The sequence below is a fragment of the Candoia aspera genome, chromosome 6 (assembly GCF_035149785.1).
Source record: "Candoia aspera isolate rCanAsp1 chromosome 6, rCanAsp1.hap2, whole genome shotgun sequence".
NCBI classification, from domain to species: domain Eukaryota; kingdom Metazoa; phylum Chordata; class Lepidosauria; order Squamata; family Boidae; genus Candoia; species Candoia aspera.
In genome coordinates this window covers 42,895,348-42,910,766 of record NC_086158.1, presented here as the reverse complement: position 1 = coordinate 42,910,766, position 15,419 = coordinate 42,895,348, and the positions used below count along the sequence as shown (strand labels likewise).

Genomic DNA, 15,419 nt, shown 5'->3' with positions numbered 1-15,419 from the left:
ATACCAACCTATAATTGTCATTAAAATATAAACAAATGAAAAATACTACATTCAAACATAAATTGGATTGGGTCTTAGAATAGTGTCAAAAAGAGCTGGTATATTAAAATTGCTAGCTTCAAACCTTTATTACACATACTACATCTTCATTCTAATCTATGGATTCGACAGCTCAATTAGCCAATCGCAACATTCTGAAATTTGTACCTAAGTTTTAATCAGCTCTGAAGGATCAGGTATCATACCTGTTGCTACAGGCTATAATTCGTTTTCTAAAATTATCTGTTTAGTGATCTTTAACTTCTACCACAACTTCATATAATAGTATATGTATAAATAAACTTCCTAGCAGCTGTTGTAGCTAGAACTGGTGAACTTATATTAAAGATTCACAAATCCACAGTACAATCAGTCAAGAGCCTTATCAACACCACTTTATAGACAAACAGCTGCATTTCACCAGCTTTGAATATTGTTTGTATTACTTTTTTATAAAAAGTTTTGCTAGAACTTAGTTTCTATAAGGATGTATCTTTCTTCACAACATACACATACTGCACAATATTTTACAGCCAAAACTGCAAATGCAAGTGGTAAACACAAAGAGGTTTCACAATGCTTTTAAATGTTCTGTACTTATGTCACCTTCTTCAGAGTTTTGCTTTTTCTCTGAGGTGAGGAGTGCAAGAATACATCTTACATGCTCCACATGATTCCCATCATCCCAAGTCAATATTTTAAGCTTGGGAAATGCAGCAACAGTCTTTTGCAAGCATAATTCCAATTGTGGAATTAAATAAAGTCTCTGTATGCCAAAGCAATTTTGGAAACAATTCCAAAAAGCTTCCTGTGACCATTCAGTAATATTATACCTCCTATGTTCCACAATGCTTCAGAAAGTACTTGTCTAATTGCCATTAAAGAGTTGAAATTTATTACGAGTTATGTTTTCTGCAGCTATGATTAGACATCAGAAAAATAGCTATTGTTCCAAAATCTATCAGAAAGAATCTTTTTAAGTAAATGATTTTGTGCTATGGGAAACAATTCAAGGTATTGAACTATTATTGATCATATAAAGACATTTGATTGTGTCAATCATGTGCAATATGCTTAGAAAAATGGGAATCCAAAAAACATTTCATTCTCCTCATGAGAAACTTATATAAAGATCAGAAAGCCACAGTACAGCAGAACCTGGCAAAACAGACTAGCTCTAGGTTGGCAAATGTGTGCAACAAGGCTCTATACTCTCCCCTTGTTTATTCAATCTATATGCTGAATATATATTAAGGGAAGCTGGAAAGGAAACTTTGGACTTTGAAGAATCATGATAGGAAAAGTATTGATGCTTTTGAATTTTGGTGTTGGACAGACTGTGCATACAGTGGTACTCCCTGTGACACTCTATGGAAATTAAAGTTGGACTAAAGAAGCAAGATAGGAAGAGTACTGACACTTTTGAGCTCTGGTGTTGAAGACGACTTCTGAGAATACTGTGGACAGCCAAGAAAACGAACAAATGGATCATCAAACAAATCAACACAGAGTTCTCACTTGAGGCACAAATGACCAGGCTCAAATTATCCTATTTTGGACACATTATGTGAAGACCTAGCTCTCTGGAGAAGGCACTAATGCTGGGAAAGGTGGAAGAAAAGAGAAGAAGAGGATGACCAGCAGCAAGGTGGACAGATTCATTTACAGTGGTGATGAGTGCGCCATTGGAAGACCTGAAAGACCAGGTTAGGGACAGATCATCATGGATAAAATCTATCTATGTGGTCACTAAGAGTCAACAACAACATGATGTCACATAGCCATCATCATTTAGAAATGCAGAGAGCACATTTTTTAAATGTTAGGGTTAGGCCATCAGCACAGTTTATGGATATTTGTAACTCCTTATCACTCAGTAACAGTGGACCTTGTTAGGTCAGCCTGGTCACAAAGATCATGTGGCACCCCATGCAGCAACTGGGCTTCTCTTTCAAAGTGACTTGCTCAGTTGCTGAAAGAGGGAGTCCCTCCACTTCTATCTCATGTCTCATACTGGCTTCTTTACTTTGGCTCTTTCACAATCTCTTTGGAAGGAGCAGTGTGCAAGCAGCACTAGTATCACAAATAAGAGGCCCCTCCATTGAGATTGTGAAAGTACCACAGAGAGTAGGGAAGCTGGCATGAGCAACTAAGGCAACTCCCTCCATCACTTGTCAAGCAAGTTGCTTCAAAGAAAGCCAGCTGGTACAAGAAAGCCATGTGAAGCTTTCCAACAGTGCTGACTCCGCAAGATCACTGCAATTGAGAGAAAAGGAGAAGCAAGAACTTCTGCACAGATGACCGTTCAAGAAAGAAAAAGACGACAGTGGATGACCATAGGTATCGTACTCATTTTTTTCCCTGCATTTTTAAGCTGGAACAAAAGTTAACTAATATAACAAAGGGCACTTGTATTGAGTTTCCACATGACACCTTTTTATCATGCCATCAATTCAGTGTCAACTCTTTAGAGACTGCCTACATATGTAGTACTTTTATGAATCCTTGGTGGAAAGTAAAAGACTTGTCAGCATTTGGTTTTTCATGCATCATATTGTTTCCTAGAGAAGCAGTCATGGGAGTTGCACTACTATACTACATGCATTTAAAAAGCACAGAATAACAGAAGGCACTACAATCCTATTCTGTACAGTTACATATATCCAATGTACTGATCGTTGGTTTACTTTAAAATATATATATATATATTATACCCTGCTTTTCCCCTTGAAACCACACATTGGTTTTCCCCTAATTTTATTCTCACAACCACCTTCATGGTAGGTTACGCTGAGAGACAGTGATTGGCCCAAGTTATCCAGTGATTGGCTTGAAGTATCCTAATGAGCCAGTGAGCTTAATGTTGAGCAGAAACGGAGTTTCTCTGGTCCCAGTCTAACTTTTTAAATACTACATTACAAAGAGAAGCACAATTAAAATCAATAGCTATCCTTCATATCAATTCAGAGGTGACTAGCATAAAAGTGACATATTAAGATGCACCCTTAGGGCTGAATGCAGAGTGGCTAACACATTATTTACATAATCAATTGAACAAAAATAATCGAGGCTTAATTAGAGACTCAACTATACAGTATAATAAAGACATTGAAAAGCTACCAATTTTTATGTTGAGAATGGCAAGTTACAGAAGTTTAATGGTACTAGAAAATTACAAAATTAATCTGTTGTACAATCATCATTTTTAAAGGTTTGGTTCTTTTATTTCTTTTATTTGTGTTTATATGCCAATAGACTGCAAAGAAGAGCCCCAGCAGTTTACACTATAAAACATAAAAACATAATAAAAACATAAAAACATAGAACTACTATTTTCATTTGCAAATTATGTAATTATATATTATTAAATATATAACTTTTATTTTAAAAGTTAATATCTGAATTAAGTTTTGAATTGTGAAGTTTACTTCATTATGATCAGGTAATTTCAAAATATATGTCCTATTTCCTGTTAATATACGTGTCCTGAAATAGGTGTGTATTTCGAATTATATGTCCTGTTTCCCATCCTGTTAAATATATGCCCTGTTCCATGACCATGGGAGACGTGGTGGCGCTGCGGGTTAAACCGCTGAGCTGCTGAGCTTGCCGATCGGAAGGTCGGCGGTTCGAATCTGCGTGACGGGGTGAGCTCCCGTTGCTAGTCCCAGCTCCTGCCAACCTAGCAGTTTGAAAACATGCAAATGTGAGGAGATTAATAGGTACCACTTCGGCAGGCAGGTAACAGCGTTCCATTTAGTCATGCCGGCCACATGACCACGGAAACGTCTACGGACAAATGCCAGCTCTTCGGCTTTGAAACGGAGATGAGCACCACCCCCTAGAGTCGGACACGACTGGACTTAATGTCAAGGGAAACTGTTACCTTTACCTTTACCTTCCATGACCATACAGGAATGAATGTAATTAGAATTTATGTTGTCTGATGTTGCATTATTTCCAACTACCAGCTAAACTATCAAATATTAAATAAGAAAAAGTTTCACAATACTAGATATTGATAGAAGCCAAAATCATCAGTACATAAGAATATGATGGTTAAGAGAAGAACTAATTCCAGAAAAATCTCAATCAAGAACAAAAGTAACTGAATGCATTTTTCAAACACTGGAAATATTAAATAAGGGGATATATTTAAACATTATACTATCCACACTTTTATACAACATTATCCACTTGTATTACATATACCAAAAAAGAAAAGGATTCCATAAAACCTAACTGTGGGTTCCTAGTACTAGAGTATAGCTTTGTAAGTTAGACAACATTTTGGGCATCTTTAAATGAAATACCTCTTTAAATGAAACATATAGGTTTCATCTTTAAAACATTACACAAGAGTACAATAATTATTTTGCGCACTGTTATCAATAATGGTTCTATCAAAATAAATGGTCTCAAAAACAGAACTGATATTCAGAAAGATATTCCAAAACTGAAGAATGCAAATATTTTGTACTTAAAATTCTCATAAATATAAAGAATATGTCTAGCAATGCTGTATGGAATTACTATATACAGTAAATAGCATCTATAGGGCAAAGGGCTGACAAATGCAGTTGCTAAAAGCTACTATAAAGCCCTTTCTGGCCACTCTCTGACCATAAACATCCAGAGCAAAGTGAGATAATTTTCTCTCCAGAACAGACACAATCTTTCTTCCTGAAGTTTTAATTCACATGGATGTGTCTCACTGAACAGTAAAATGTGGATATCCCTGGCTGCACCAAGAATTTCTCTCACTGTTTCTGAGTGTGTGCAGAATCTCAGCTTAGTGAAAAAAACAGCATTTGAAATATTATCAATGTGCCAAAAGATTCAGAGGAGTCAAAGGCAACTGCATGTAAGGGCTGATTAGCAAGGCCATGTTGGGAAATGAAGACAAATGTTATAAAAAATAAAGCCATACTTTTTGAGGTTGATTTCCTTTATGTAACCACTGTTACGATTACCATGACCATAACATTAAAATGTACACATGATGTACTGTGGTTAAATAGAAGCTTCCAATAATATTCTTATTAACTACAGATAAAGAATGAATCTTATTCTAATCATGTTAAATTATGGTTTTAATACTACACCTGAATTCAAATAATTTGTCTATCAGATGCTCATATTTCAGGCATAAGAGAAAATTTATGCTTAAATTTATATTTATGATTAACTTTAAATTTAAATTTAAGATTTATGTTACTTATACTTTAAATTTTTAAAGTCTATTAAAAGTATCTTAATATGTATCTTTTAAAACATTGAGGAATTCTCATCAGATGTGAAGGTGAATACTGTGCAGGCAGGAAAAATACATTACTATCAGATGTGTAAGATGATAGGCATGATTTAGGCATGATTTAGAAAACAAACCAAACTGCCACACATAGAAAAGTTAAATAAGACTTATACTATATTACATATTAGCTGAAAATAGTAACTGAGAGTATTTCATTAGTAATGCCTCAAATGTGTAGTTACCCAAGTATAAAAAGCAAATAATGAAAATGATTCAAACAAAGCTAGGAAATTAAAGACACAATAGCAAAAATGTCTGTATCACTTACATGACACCCTGAAGAACTTTTTGGGGATCAGGATCAAATAATCTGTCAACATAATGGCGACTACTTGCTGTAACTTCCTGTAAGCAAAGACATTTGTAGTCTGTCAGTAATATACATTTTTAAAAATGCAAGAATGCAAAAGACTATGAAGCAGTAATATTTATTTCCTAACAAATCTGAGCCCTAAGCATATAAATATTTTAGAATAATTATTCAATAAAAATGGGACTCCATTTATTCAAAATACTGTACTTAATTTAAGGTGAATCTGCCTTCCCTTGTTTAGCCAGGTATAACAAAATCCCCCAGTTATATGGAAAGACTTGTAAAGACGTTTCATGGAAAGGCCAGGAAAAATAGTTAAGCGTGCTGCTCTATGTTGCCAGGACTTATTCTAAACTCAGTTTGTTGGAAAAGTGACAAATATTTCTTATCAGAGAAATACCAAAATACAGTGTAATAATAATGCAAAAATAAGCATTTCAATTAAAAAAATAAACATAGGAATTTCTAATTGGTTATCAACAATAACAAAATAAATAAGAGAAAAAACAGACAGAAGTTGATTTCTGCATGATTTGTATAAAGATTTCCAACCTCCAATAGTTGAATAGAAGTTGTAAAATTATTCATCTACCCATTCTAAATTATACAGTACTATTAAAAAGAAGAATTTTGGGAGTAATGGCTAGTAGATTCTTGAACGGAAGGACTGAAAGTTCCATTCAGTTATTATACAATTCAAAATGTACTTAATCTCAAGTGTAGGGATTCGATTCTATGTATGCAAACAGAATTCCGCTGGCAATGAACCATTCCTTTCCTCTGCTCTCTCTTGCACGCATCCAAATTTCTCGAGCTTAAAAGTGGAAGGGACATGGAGGGGGAGAAAGTAATTATATTCCAACAGCGGAAGTTTTTCTCAGCAAAATATGGGTTTTATAATACTGAGACAAATTGGTTTGACATTAAAATATGCTTTGGGAGAACAAACTATATTTTTCAGGAACCGGTCCTAACAATTATTTCTAGACAAAGCAATATCAAGATTATTTTAGCTATGCATGAAAAAAGCATTACAGTGCCACTGTATTCTTCAAAGGACTGTAAGAAATAAACCTTTACTTGTCCAAAATATAAGAGGCATTATACAGTCATCAGGCACAATGCCAAAACACTATCAATACTAAAAAATAATTTTGTATTGCTTTCCATCACATCAGGTAGTAGCATTTGCCTGGTTGGGCTGGGCATTGGTTAGTACAGTATTTAAATGAGAGATCTACACAGAATACTAGAATGGGCATTAAAAAAAAAACTTTTTAGAACAAGGCAACAGCAATCCACTTCTACACTGTTTCCAAGAAAACAATATTGTCTATAACTAACAAGAAAAAGATAATAATTTATTAAACTTGTACACCACCTGATTCTCAATCACACTTATCATCTTGGGATCATAAGTGGACAGCTCAATGATGACAGTAACTCTGTATGCAGCAGCTGAGAAAAAGGCAAATTGCATACTAGAGATGATCAAGAAAATAATTCAAAATAAAAAAGCCAACACTGTAATGCCTTTACACAAATTCATATATCTGCATCTGGAGTACTGCATACACTTCTCGTTTATGCATTATAACAAGGATATAATAGGGCTGGAAAAAGTGTACAGGAAGACCACCAAAATGAACCAGCTAAGAACATCTTGCATACAAGTCAAGTCCTGAAAAAATGCGACTGAGGGGTACATGATCAAATTATACATAATCATGTCTGGTAGAGTGAACAGGGACGGTTTTTTCTTCTTTGCCTCTCTTATCTTTTAATCAAAATGCCATGAGCATCCGTATGGATGGGAGGTGCAAGTGACATCATTCACATCCCAAGGCCACTGTGCAAATTATGTACTACATGCCATTCACATAATTATGAAACTTCCATTTAACACAAAGAATTTCAGTCCTATCCACATTGATTTTTATGAGTAGTAGCAGGAGTGAGTTGCCCAGAATTCTAGGTAATATTCTACAGTGCATATTCCATTTCCATGTGACATTAGCCAGATATGCCTAGCCTTGCTGCTGGTCCACCTGAACAAAGACATGAATTTTCTTGATCAACATTTTTCTTAGAATTGCATATTACATGAAAATCAATACAATACTTGCTTTTGAGGAAATTTGACCTTTATTTTATTTACAACTCACATGCCACTTCATTTCCAGAGACTCCAAGACACTTACAATATTACACTTAGAAGATTAAAAATAAAAATTAACATAGTTGTAACTGATTATCCAATGCATTACCATTCAGGGGAGCATCTTATTGTCCCCAAATGCTTTTCTGGTGATCCATGTTTTTACAGCTCTTGAAAATGTAGTAAGTTGGTCCTGTTCCACAGGAGAGAAGTGAAGCTCAGGGTCCCTGAAAATTGTATTCCTTCAGTGGTGCAACTTCGGCAAATTGGATGGGCAGATTCAGCTTGGAGAAAGCCATCACAGAGGCATCTGCAAAGGGCTTTAAAGATGACAACCAACCAAATTGCACCTGGAAGCTATGTAGCAGCTGGTACAGTTCCCGTAATAGTGATGTGACATAGGCAAATTTTGGTGTGCCTATAATTACCCAGGCTGCTGCATGTTGCACCAGCTTAGGATTTCAGAAGGTTATCAAGGATAGCCCCATGCAGAGTACATTACAATGATCTAGCTCCAAGGTGACATGAGCATGAGTGACTGAAAGTAATGCTTCCTGATTTAGAAAGGCCACAGCTGGCATACAAGATATAATTGTGCAAAGGACCTCAGGGCCACAGCCTCCAGCTGTTCAACCAGGAGTCCTGAGTCCAGGAGGACCTCCAAGTTGTGGGTCAGCTCATCTGGTGAAATGTTACCTCTCCAGAGTAAAAAACAGACTCAATACATTTCCAAATCCATAGCCACTCTGTCTTGGTAGAATTCAGTCTGCTAATTTATAATTTTCCAGTCAGTAGAACTTAATCCTAATATTTTTCCAACACAAGATCAGATCCTTTTGCAAATCTTCCCCTTTGTACTATAAATAAAAATGCATTTGTACATATTTTAAATATGCCTACTCTGAGAACCAAAAGTGATGATGGGGAGCTGTTGAAGATATTATGCTATATTAGTCAAGTGCATCATTTACTACATTAAACATTCTTCAACTGCTGGCATTACAGATTTGAAATATTTTTTTCAGTCATCAATAAAGCTAGCATTTTGGCATTTAATGCTATTGCTTGGGTATCTAAAACAGCTTCCAGTAGGGATGTTGCCCAATCCATATCCTATAAGATAAATCAAATTTTAAAAATAATACCATTCTGTTTCTACAGCTAGACAGAAACATAAAATGATGCAAATGATGTTATTTAATGACACTGGCATGGATGATATATATTGATGGACAATCAAGAACAACATACCCCTTTCTCCAAATCGGTTCATTAAATCAAGTTTTCCTTGTAGTTCCATGGTTAGAAACATGTCTACAAATCTTTAACCAAAAACAAAAATTCTAAAATTATACACACACAAGCATATACAAAAAAAACCCCTATGGTTTCATGCAAAAATAGTATTGTCCATAGTGCAAACTAACATTTTTTTTCCTTTCTTCAGTAGATGTTAGGTGTAAGAACAGTGTATAAACACAAGAATTCCATACTTGCTATAGCCCTTTCAGACCCTTGGAACATATCCAAGGTAATAGATTTTGCAATACAATGACAGAGAATCTCAACAGAATCATGTTGAAAACAACACATTCCTTAAATGTTCTTGATACAGATGCAGCCACATTCATAAATAATACTAAAGTAGTTACAACAGCATACTGTAATCACCTCCTTCCCCAAAGCTGCAGCATTCTTTTATGAACTTGGCAGCAGTAGAGAAAGTGGAAATCCAATGTTAACACATGCAGGTATGGACTGGTTAGCCAAAACTTATGTGAGTACTTATATCTGAACTTAATGGAGTATACTTCTTAGTGCCTATACATTAGTATATATACATCCATACTAAAAGTTTTCCCCAATGTGACTCTATTGTAACCTGCTACAAAAAAATAACTCCTATGCTGTACAATTAACAGCTGTGTAAAATAGGAAACTACAGCAGGTGGAACTTGCAAACTTCTTTTTCTAGACTTCTATTAAAGGAATAGGAATCTGTTTTGCAGAATGCCACTCTAATTGTGTTCAGATTCAACATTATTAGGAAACAAACCAAGCATTTAAAAATTTATGCTGGCTAGTAAGTCAATTACTTATACACGGTTTTTTCCCTACTCTAATAATAAAAAAATAGTCAGAACTTCTACATAGAAAAGAAAAAAAAACTGTGGTTGTAAATGTTCATAAAACCAAGAAAGTGAAAGGGGAAAACGCAATAGAAAAATCATTCACTTCCCTCAAAATCTATGGATAGAAGATGAGACCTACTGCTCTTATCCCCGTGACATCTTAACGCAGAAAATAACGCAGCAGGGGTTGGCAATTTTATTTCCTTCAGAGAATTAAAATAAAGTCCTGCACTTGGACATCCCCAAATCTCACCAGCCCACCTCGAAGTGAGAAGAAGCCAAGGCTGTCCTACTCCTGTCGTAGCTGCAAGAAAAAAATAGGACAAGCTTGGAGGAGGGCGGGACCCGCTATGAACAATCTAAGAAGGTAGTCCTTCGCTCGCCCGGCCGGACACAGAGGACCAAGCCTGCTTCCTCCAGCTAAGGTAAGAGAGAAAAAAGGCCGCCAAACGGAAGCCCCAACGCGGCTGACTTCCTTCACCAGGAACCAGAAGTACTAGTCTCGCCGTTGTTGCGCCGGGCCTGCACTTACCGACAGGATACTCATGCGGAGTGGTGTCTCCAGCACACACGCCATCTTGACGCACGCCAATGGCACCAGCCGTTCAACCCCACGCAAGAGCGGGTGCCAGGACTGCTGCTGCGATGACTACTTGTGCTGCTGCTGCTGCTGCTGCTGCTGCCGTCGCCGCCGCCTCCAAGCGCACCCACATCGCCGTGGGGGGGACGGGTGGATGGAAGGAAGGAAGGAAGGAACTACATCCCGTCAGTTGAAATAGCGAATGGAAAAAAAACAGCTTCTCCGGCAGCGAGCAACACGCATGCGTGGCGAGGACTTGTTGAAGGGAGGGAGGGATTATTTCCGGAAGTAGGTAGATCTACTCCCACCTGCTTACAGAACATCAGGATGAAAAGAGACGCGAAACGTGATGCGCCAACTCGACTTTCGGATGTTTGGGCGTTGAGCCAATGAGGGAAAAAAAAGAGGCTGGCATGCGCATGCGTAACGGTAAAACCACCTGTCAGAATCTGTCCTTGGCAAAGTGAACGGGAGAAACAAATATGGAATGCGTGTGCTTGGTACTGGTACGCCATCTATTGACATTATGTTTTAGGGACATACGCTTCTAACTTGAAGGCAGAAAAATTGCACATCACTGATATGTAATTATATTAAAAGCATTTAGGAAAAAAGTTTAGCTTTGTAGTGGGATGAGACACAAGGGTGGAAGGCTTGCTAAAACAGAAGTTAGAGAATGCCCAGAGTGGCTGTCGTTGCTGCACACACTACGCTAGAAACCTTTAAGATTTAAGGCCTTTCTAGAGCTCTCTACCCATCCTAATCAGAAAACTACACTGGCATAAAATGTGCTGTTGTCAGCCTTTCAAGCCTTTCCTAACCAGATCAGGAAAGAGACTCCATTAGATGACTAGAACTATACTTTATGGGCATAGGCTATTGTAACAGAATCTTGCAAGCCTGGCTGCATTTTTCCTTTTCTCCCTCTTACTGTATACCCTACTGAGTCAAGAAGGAAGAAGTCTCTTCTTTACACTTTCCCTGTTTCTCAGGCTCAACGCATTTTTTGAATTATGTTGCTGGAACTGTCTCAGAATAGATTCTCCAAGGTCATCTCTGTGGCTCCCTATAGCTGTCCTTGTGCTTGTTACCTGGAATTTTAGGCTTCATTATTAGCTTTTTAATAAAGGTGATATTAGCATTTTAGCATGGCATCCATGCCTCCTTTTGAAGTTTAGGAAACCACATTTTTCCTTTGAACCAAGGCCTTTTCCTTTGAGGTGTGAAAACTAGCCTTTTCAAAAACTACACAAAAAGAGTGTATTGTGAAGTCCTTGAATACATTTGCAACTGTTAAGAAAGATACAAACCCAGGTGAGAAAGGGAGGGATGTAACCCATGAATTTGCTGCTTGTGAAATGTTATTTAGAATCAGTGTCTTCTGTTGTTCGATTCGTTGCTTCATGACACATCAAACACGAATATCAAATTTTTGTAATTCTATATAAAGACTTGACCCCCCCCCCTCAATAAATGCTTCTCGCTTTGCCTGAAGTACTTGCAGTTTGTATTGTGGGGGAGGGGGAGCCACATTGCAAAGGCATAGTATTTCTCTCTCAAATTGAGGGACTAGGTTCTTTCCAACCCCACGCCACTCAGGTGCCTGAGTTTTAAAGGCAACATGCTGATCTCTATTCTACCTTTATTCTGGCTATTCTGGCTTGTGATAAATGGTGATACACTGATGTATCGTTTGCAGGGCATGTATGATAGGAAACTTACCCAGAAAACACCAACCAATGGAGCACATTCAAACAATCATTTTATTTTCCAAAGCTATGAGGCTGCAGTGGTCTCATGTAACCAAATGAGTCAAGAGCAAGAACACAAAATTATGCAAGTATTATTATTAATTTATTATAGCCTCTCACCCCCATAGACTCTGGTCAGCTTACAAATACAAAACAATAAAAACAGTTACAAACATACGTATAAGCCCGCAAGCAGCTCAGACCAAAACAATCAAACAGTAACAAATCAAATCAAACCAGGGGCCCCATAAATACATCAACCGCAGTCCTGAGAGCAAAGCCAGGTCTTAACTGCTTTTTGGAATCCTAGGACAGGGGCACTGTCCATATCTCTGGGGGGATGCTGTTCCAGAGGGGCCATGACAGAGAAGACACATTTCCTCAGTTCCATAGGATGACAACATTTAATAGAAGAGACCCAGAGTATACCCACTCTCCTGGAATGTAGCAGGCAGAGAGAAACAGTTGGAGATAGGCTGTCTCTCAGGTATGCAGGCCCTATGCTATAAAGGGCTTTATAGGTAATAGCCAGCACCTTGAATTGCACCTGAAAGCTGGCTGGCAACCAATACAGCTCACATAGCAGTGGTGACACACGAGTATACTGGGGGGCACCCATTACTGCTTGAGCTGCCTCATTTTGTACCAGCTGTAACTTCTGGATAGTCTTCAAGGGTTGCCCCCATATAGACCACATTGCAGTAATCCAATTGTGAGGTGACCAGGACATGACTAACTGTTGGAAGCCTCTCGGTCCAGAAAAGTGCACAACAGGATGAATCTATGCAAAGGCCTCTTTGCCATAGCTGACACTTGCTCTTTGAGCAGTAGCTGTGAGTCCAGAAGAACCCCCAAGTTGCACACCAGTCTAGAATGGGGAAGTGCTACCCTATCCAAGACCAACAATGGAAGCATCCCCAGTCTGGGGGGTCAAACAGCCACAGCCAGCCTTGGCAGGATTGAACCAAAGTCTGTTCTGCCCCATCCAGACCTGAACAGCCTCCAGACACTAGTTAGTACATCAACAGCTTCATGTGTGCAGCCTTAGGTTGAGATATAAAGCTTGGTATCATCACTAATAGATCAGTAAGATCTATGAATCAAGGTAAGCTGGATGTGGTCACACATGAGATGGCAAGATTGAATATTGACATCTTGGGAATCAGCGAACTAAAATGGATGGGTATGGGCGAATTTAATTCAGGTGAGCATTATATCTACTACTGTGGGCAAGAATCTCTTAGAAGAAATGGAGTAGCCCTCATAGTCAATAAAAGAGTGGGAAAAGCAGTACTGGGGTACAACCTCAAAAACAACAGAATGATCTCAGTTCGAATCCAAGGCAAACCATTCAGCATCACAGTAATCCAAGTCTATGCCCCAACCACTGATGCCGAAGAAGCTGAAGTTGACTGGTTCTATGAAGACTTACAACACCTTCTAGAACTAACACCAAAAAAAAGATATCCTTTTCATCATAGGGGATTGGAATGCTAAAGTAGGAAGTCAAGAAATAACCGGAATAACAGGCAAGTTTGGCCATGGAGTACAAAATGAAGCAGGGGAAAGGCTAATAGAGTTTTGTCAAGAGAACATGCTGGTCATAGCAAACACTCTTTTCCAACAACACACGAGACGACTACACATGGACATCACCAGATGGTCAATACCGAAATCAGATTGATTATGTACTTTGCGGCCAAAGATGGAGAAGCTCTATACAGTCAGCAAAAACAAGACCTGGAGCTGACTGTGGCTCAGATCATGAGCTTCTTATTGCAAAACGTAGGCTTAAATTGAAGAAGGTAGGGAAAACCACTAGACCGTTCAGGTATGACCTAAATCATATCCCTTATGAATATAAGGTGGAGGTGATGAATAGATTTAAGGGATTAGATCTGGTAGACAGAGTGCCTGAAGAACTATGGATGGAGGTTCGTAACATTGTATAGGAGGCAGCAACTAAAACCATCCCAAAGAAAAAGAAATGCAAGAAAGCAAAGTGGCTGTCTGATGAGGCTTTACAAATAGCTGAGGAAAGAAGAAAAGTGAAAAGCAAGGGAAAAAGGGAAAGATATAACCAACTGAATGCAGATTTCCAGAAAATAGCAAGGAGAAATAAGTAGGTCTTCTTAAATGAACAATGCAAAGAAATCGAGGAAAACAGAAGAATGGGGAAGACTAGAGATCTCTTCAAGAAAATTGGAGGTATCAAGGGAATGTTTTGTGCAAATATGGGCATGATAAAGGACAAAAAAGGCAGGGAGCCTAACAGAAGCAGAAGAGATTAAGAAGAGGTGGCAAGAATACACAAAAGAATACAAGAAAGATCTTAATATCCCTGATAACCATGCTGGTGTGGTTACTGACCTTGAGCCGGACATCCTAGAGAGTGAAGTCAAGTGGGCCTTAGGAAGCATTACTAACAACAAAACTAGTGCAGATGACAGTATTCCACCTGAGCTATTTAAAATCCTAAAAGATGATGCTGTTAAAGTGCTGCACTCAATATGCCAACAAATCTGGAAAACTCAACAGTGGCCACAGGATTGGAAAAGGTCAGTTTACATCCCAATTCCAAAGAAGGGCAATGCCAAAGAATGTTCAAACTACCACACAATTGTGCTCATTTCACATGCTAGCAAGGTTATTCTCAAAATCCTACAAGCTAGGCTTCAGCAATATATGAACCGAGAACTACCAGAAGTACAAGCTGGGTTTTGAAGAGGCAGAGAACTAGAGATCAAATTGCCAACATTCGCTGGATCATGGAGAAAGCAAGAGAGTTCCAAAAAAAATCTACTTCTGCTTCATTGACTACGCTAAAGCCTTTGATTGTGTAGATCACAACGAACTGTGGCAAATTCTTAAAGAGATGGGAGTACCGGACCACCTTACCTGTCTCCTGAGAATCCTCTATGCGGGCCAAGAAGCAACAGTTAGAACTGGACATGGAACTACTGATTGGTTCAAAATTGGGAAAGGAGTACAACAAGGCTGTATATTGTCACCCTGCTTATTTAACTTATATGCAGAGTACATCATGAGAGATGCCGGGCTAGATGAATCACAAACTGGAATTAAGATTGCCAGAAGAAATATTAACAACCTCAGATATGCAGACAATACCAC

General features: G+C 38.1%; 1 protein-coding gene across 4 annotated transcripts in view; it reads right to left on the bottom strand.

The window, feature by feature from the left end:
- Window positions 1–10,796, bottom strand: part of ARMC8 (armadillo repeat containing 8) — a 72,990-nt gene extending 62,194 nt beyond the window's left edge. For 2 of the 4 annotated variants that reach the window (XM_063306865.1, XM_063306866.1), the window contains exons 1-2: window positions 10,489–10,789; window positions 5,622–5,698 (exon numbers count right to left, since the gene is read on the bottom strand). In XM_063306865.1, the coding sequence (XP_063162935.1) occupies window positions 5,622–5,698; window positions 10,489–10,533 (122 nt within the window). In that variant the 5' untranslated portion in view covers window positions 10,534–10,789. Of the gene's footprint in view, window positions 1–5,621; window positions 5,699–10,488 lie in introns of all 4 variants that reach the window. The other 2 variants (XM_063306867.1, XM_063306868.1) reach the window with 2 other exon arrangements.
- Between the last annotated feature and the right edge of the window lie 4,623 nt (window positions 10,797–15,419).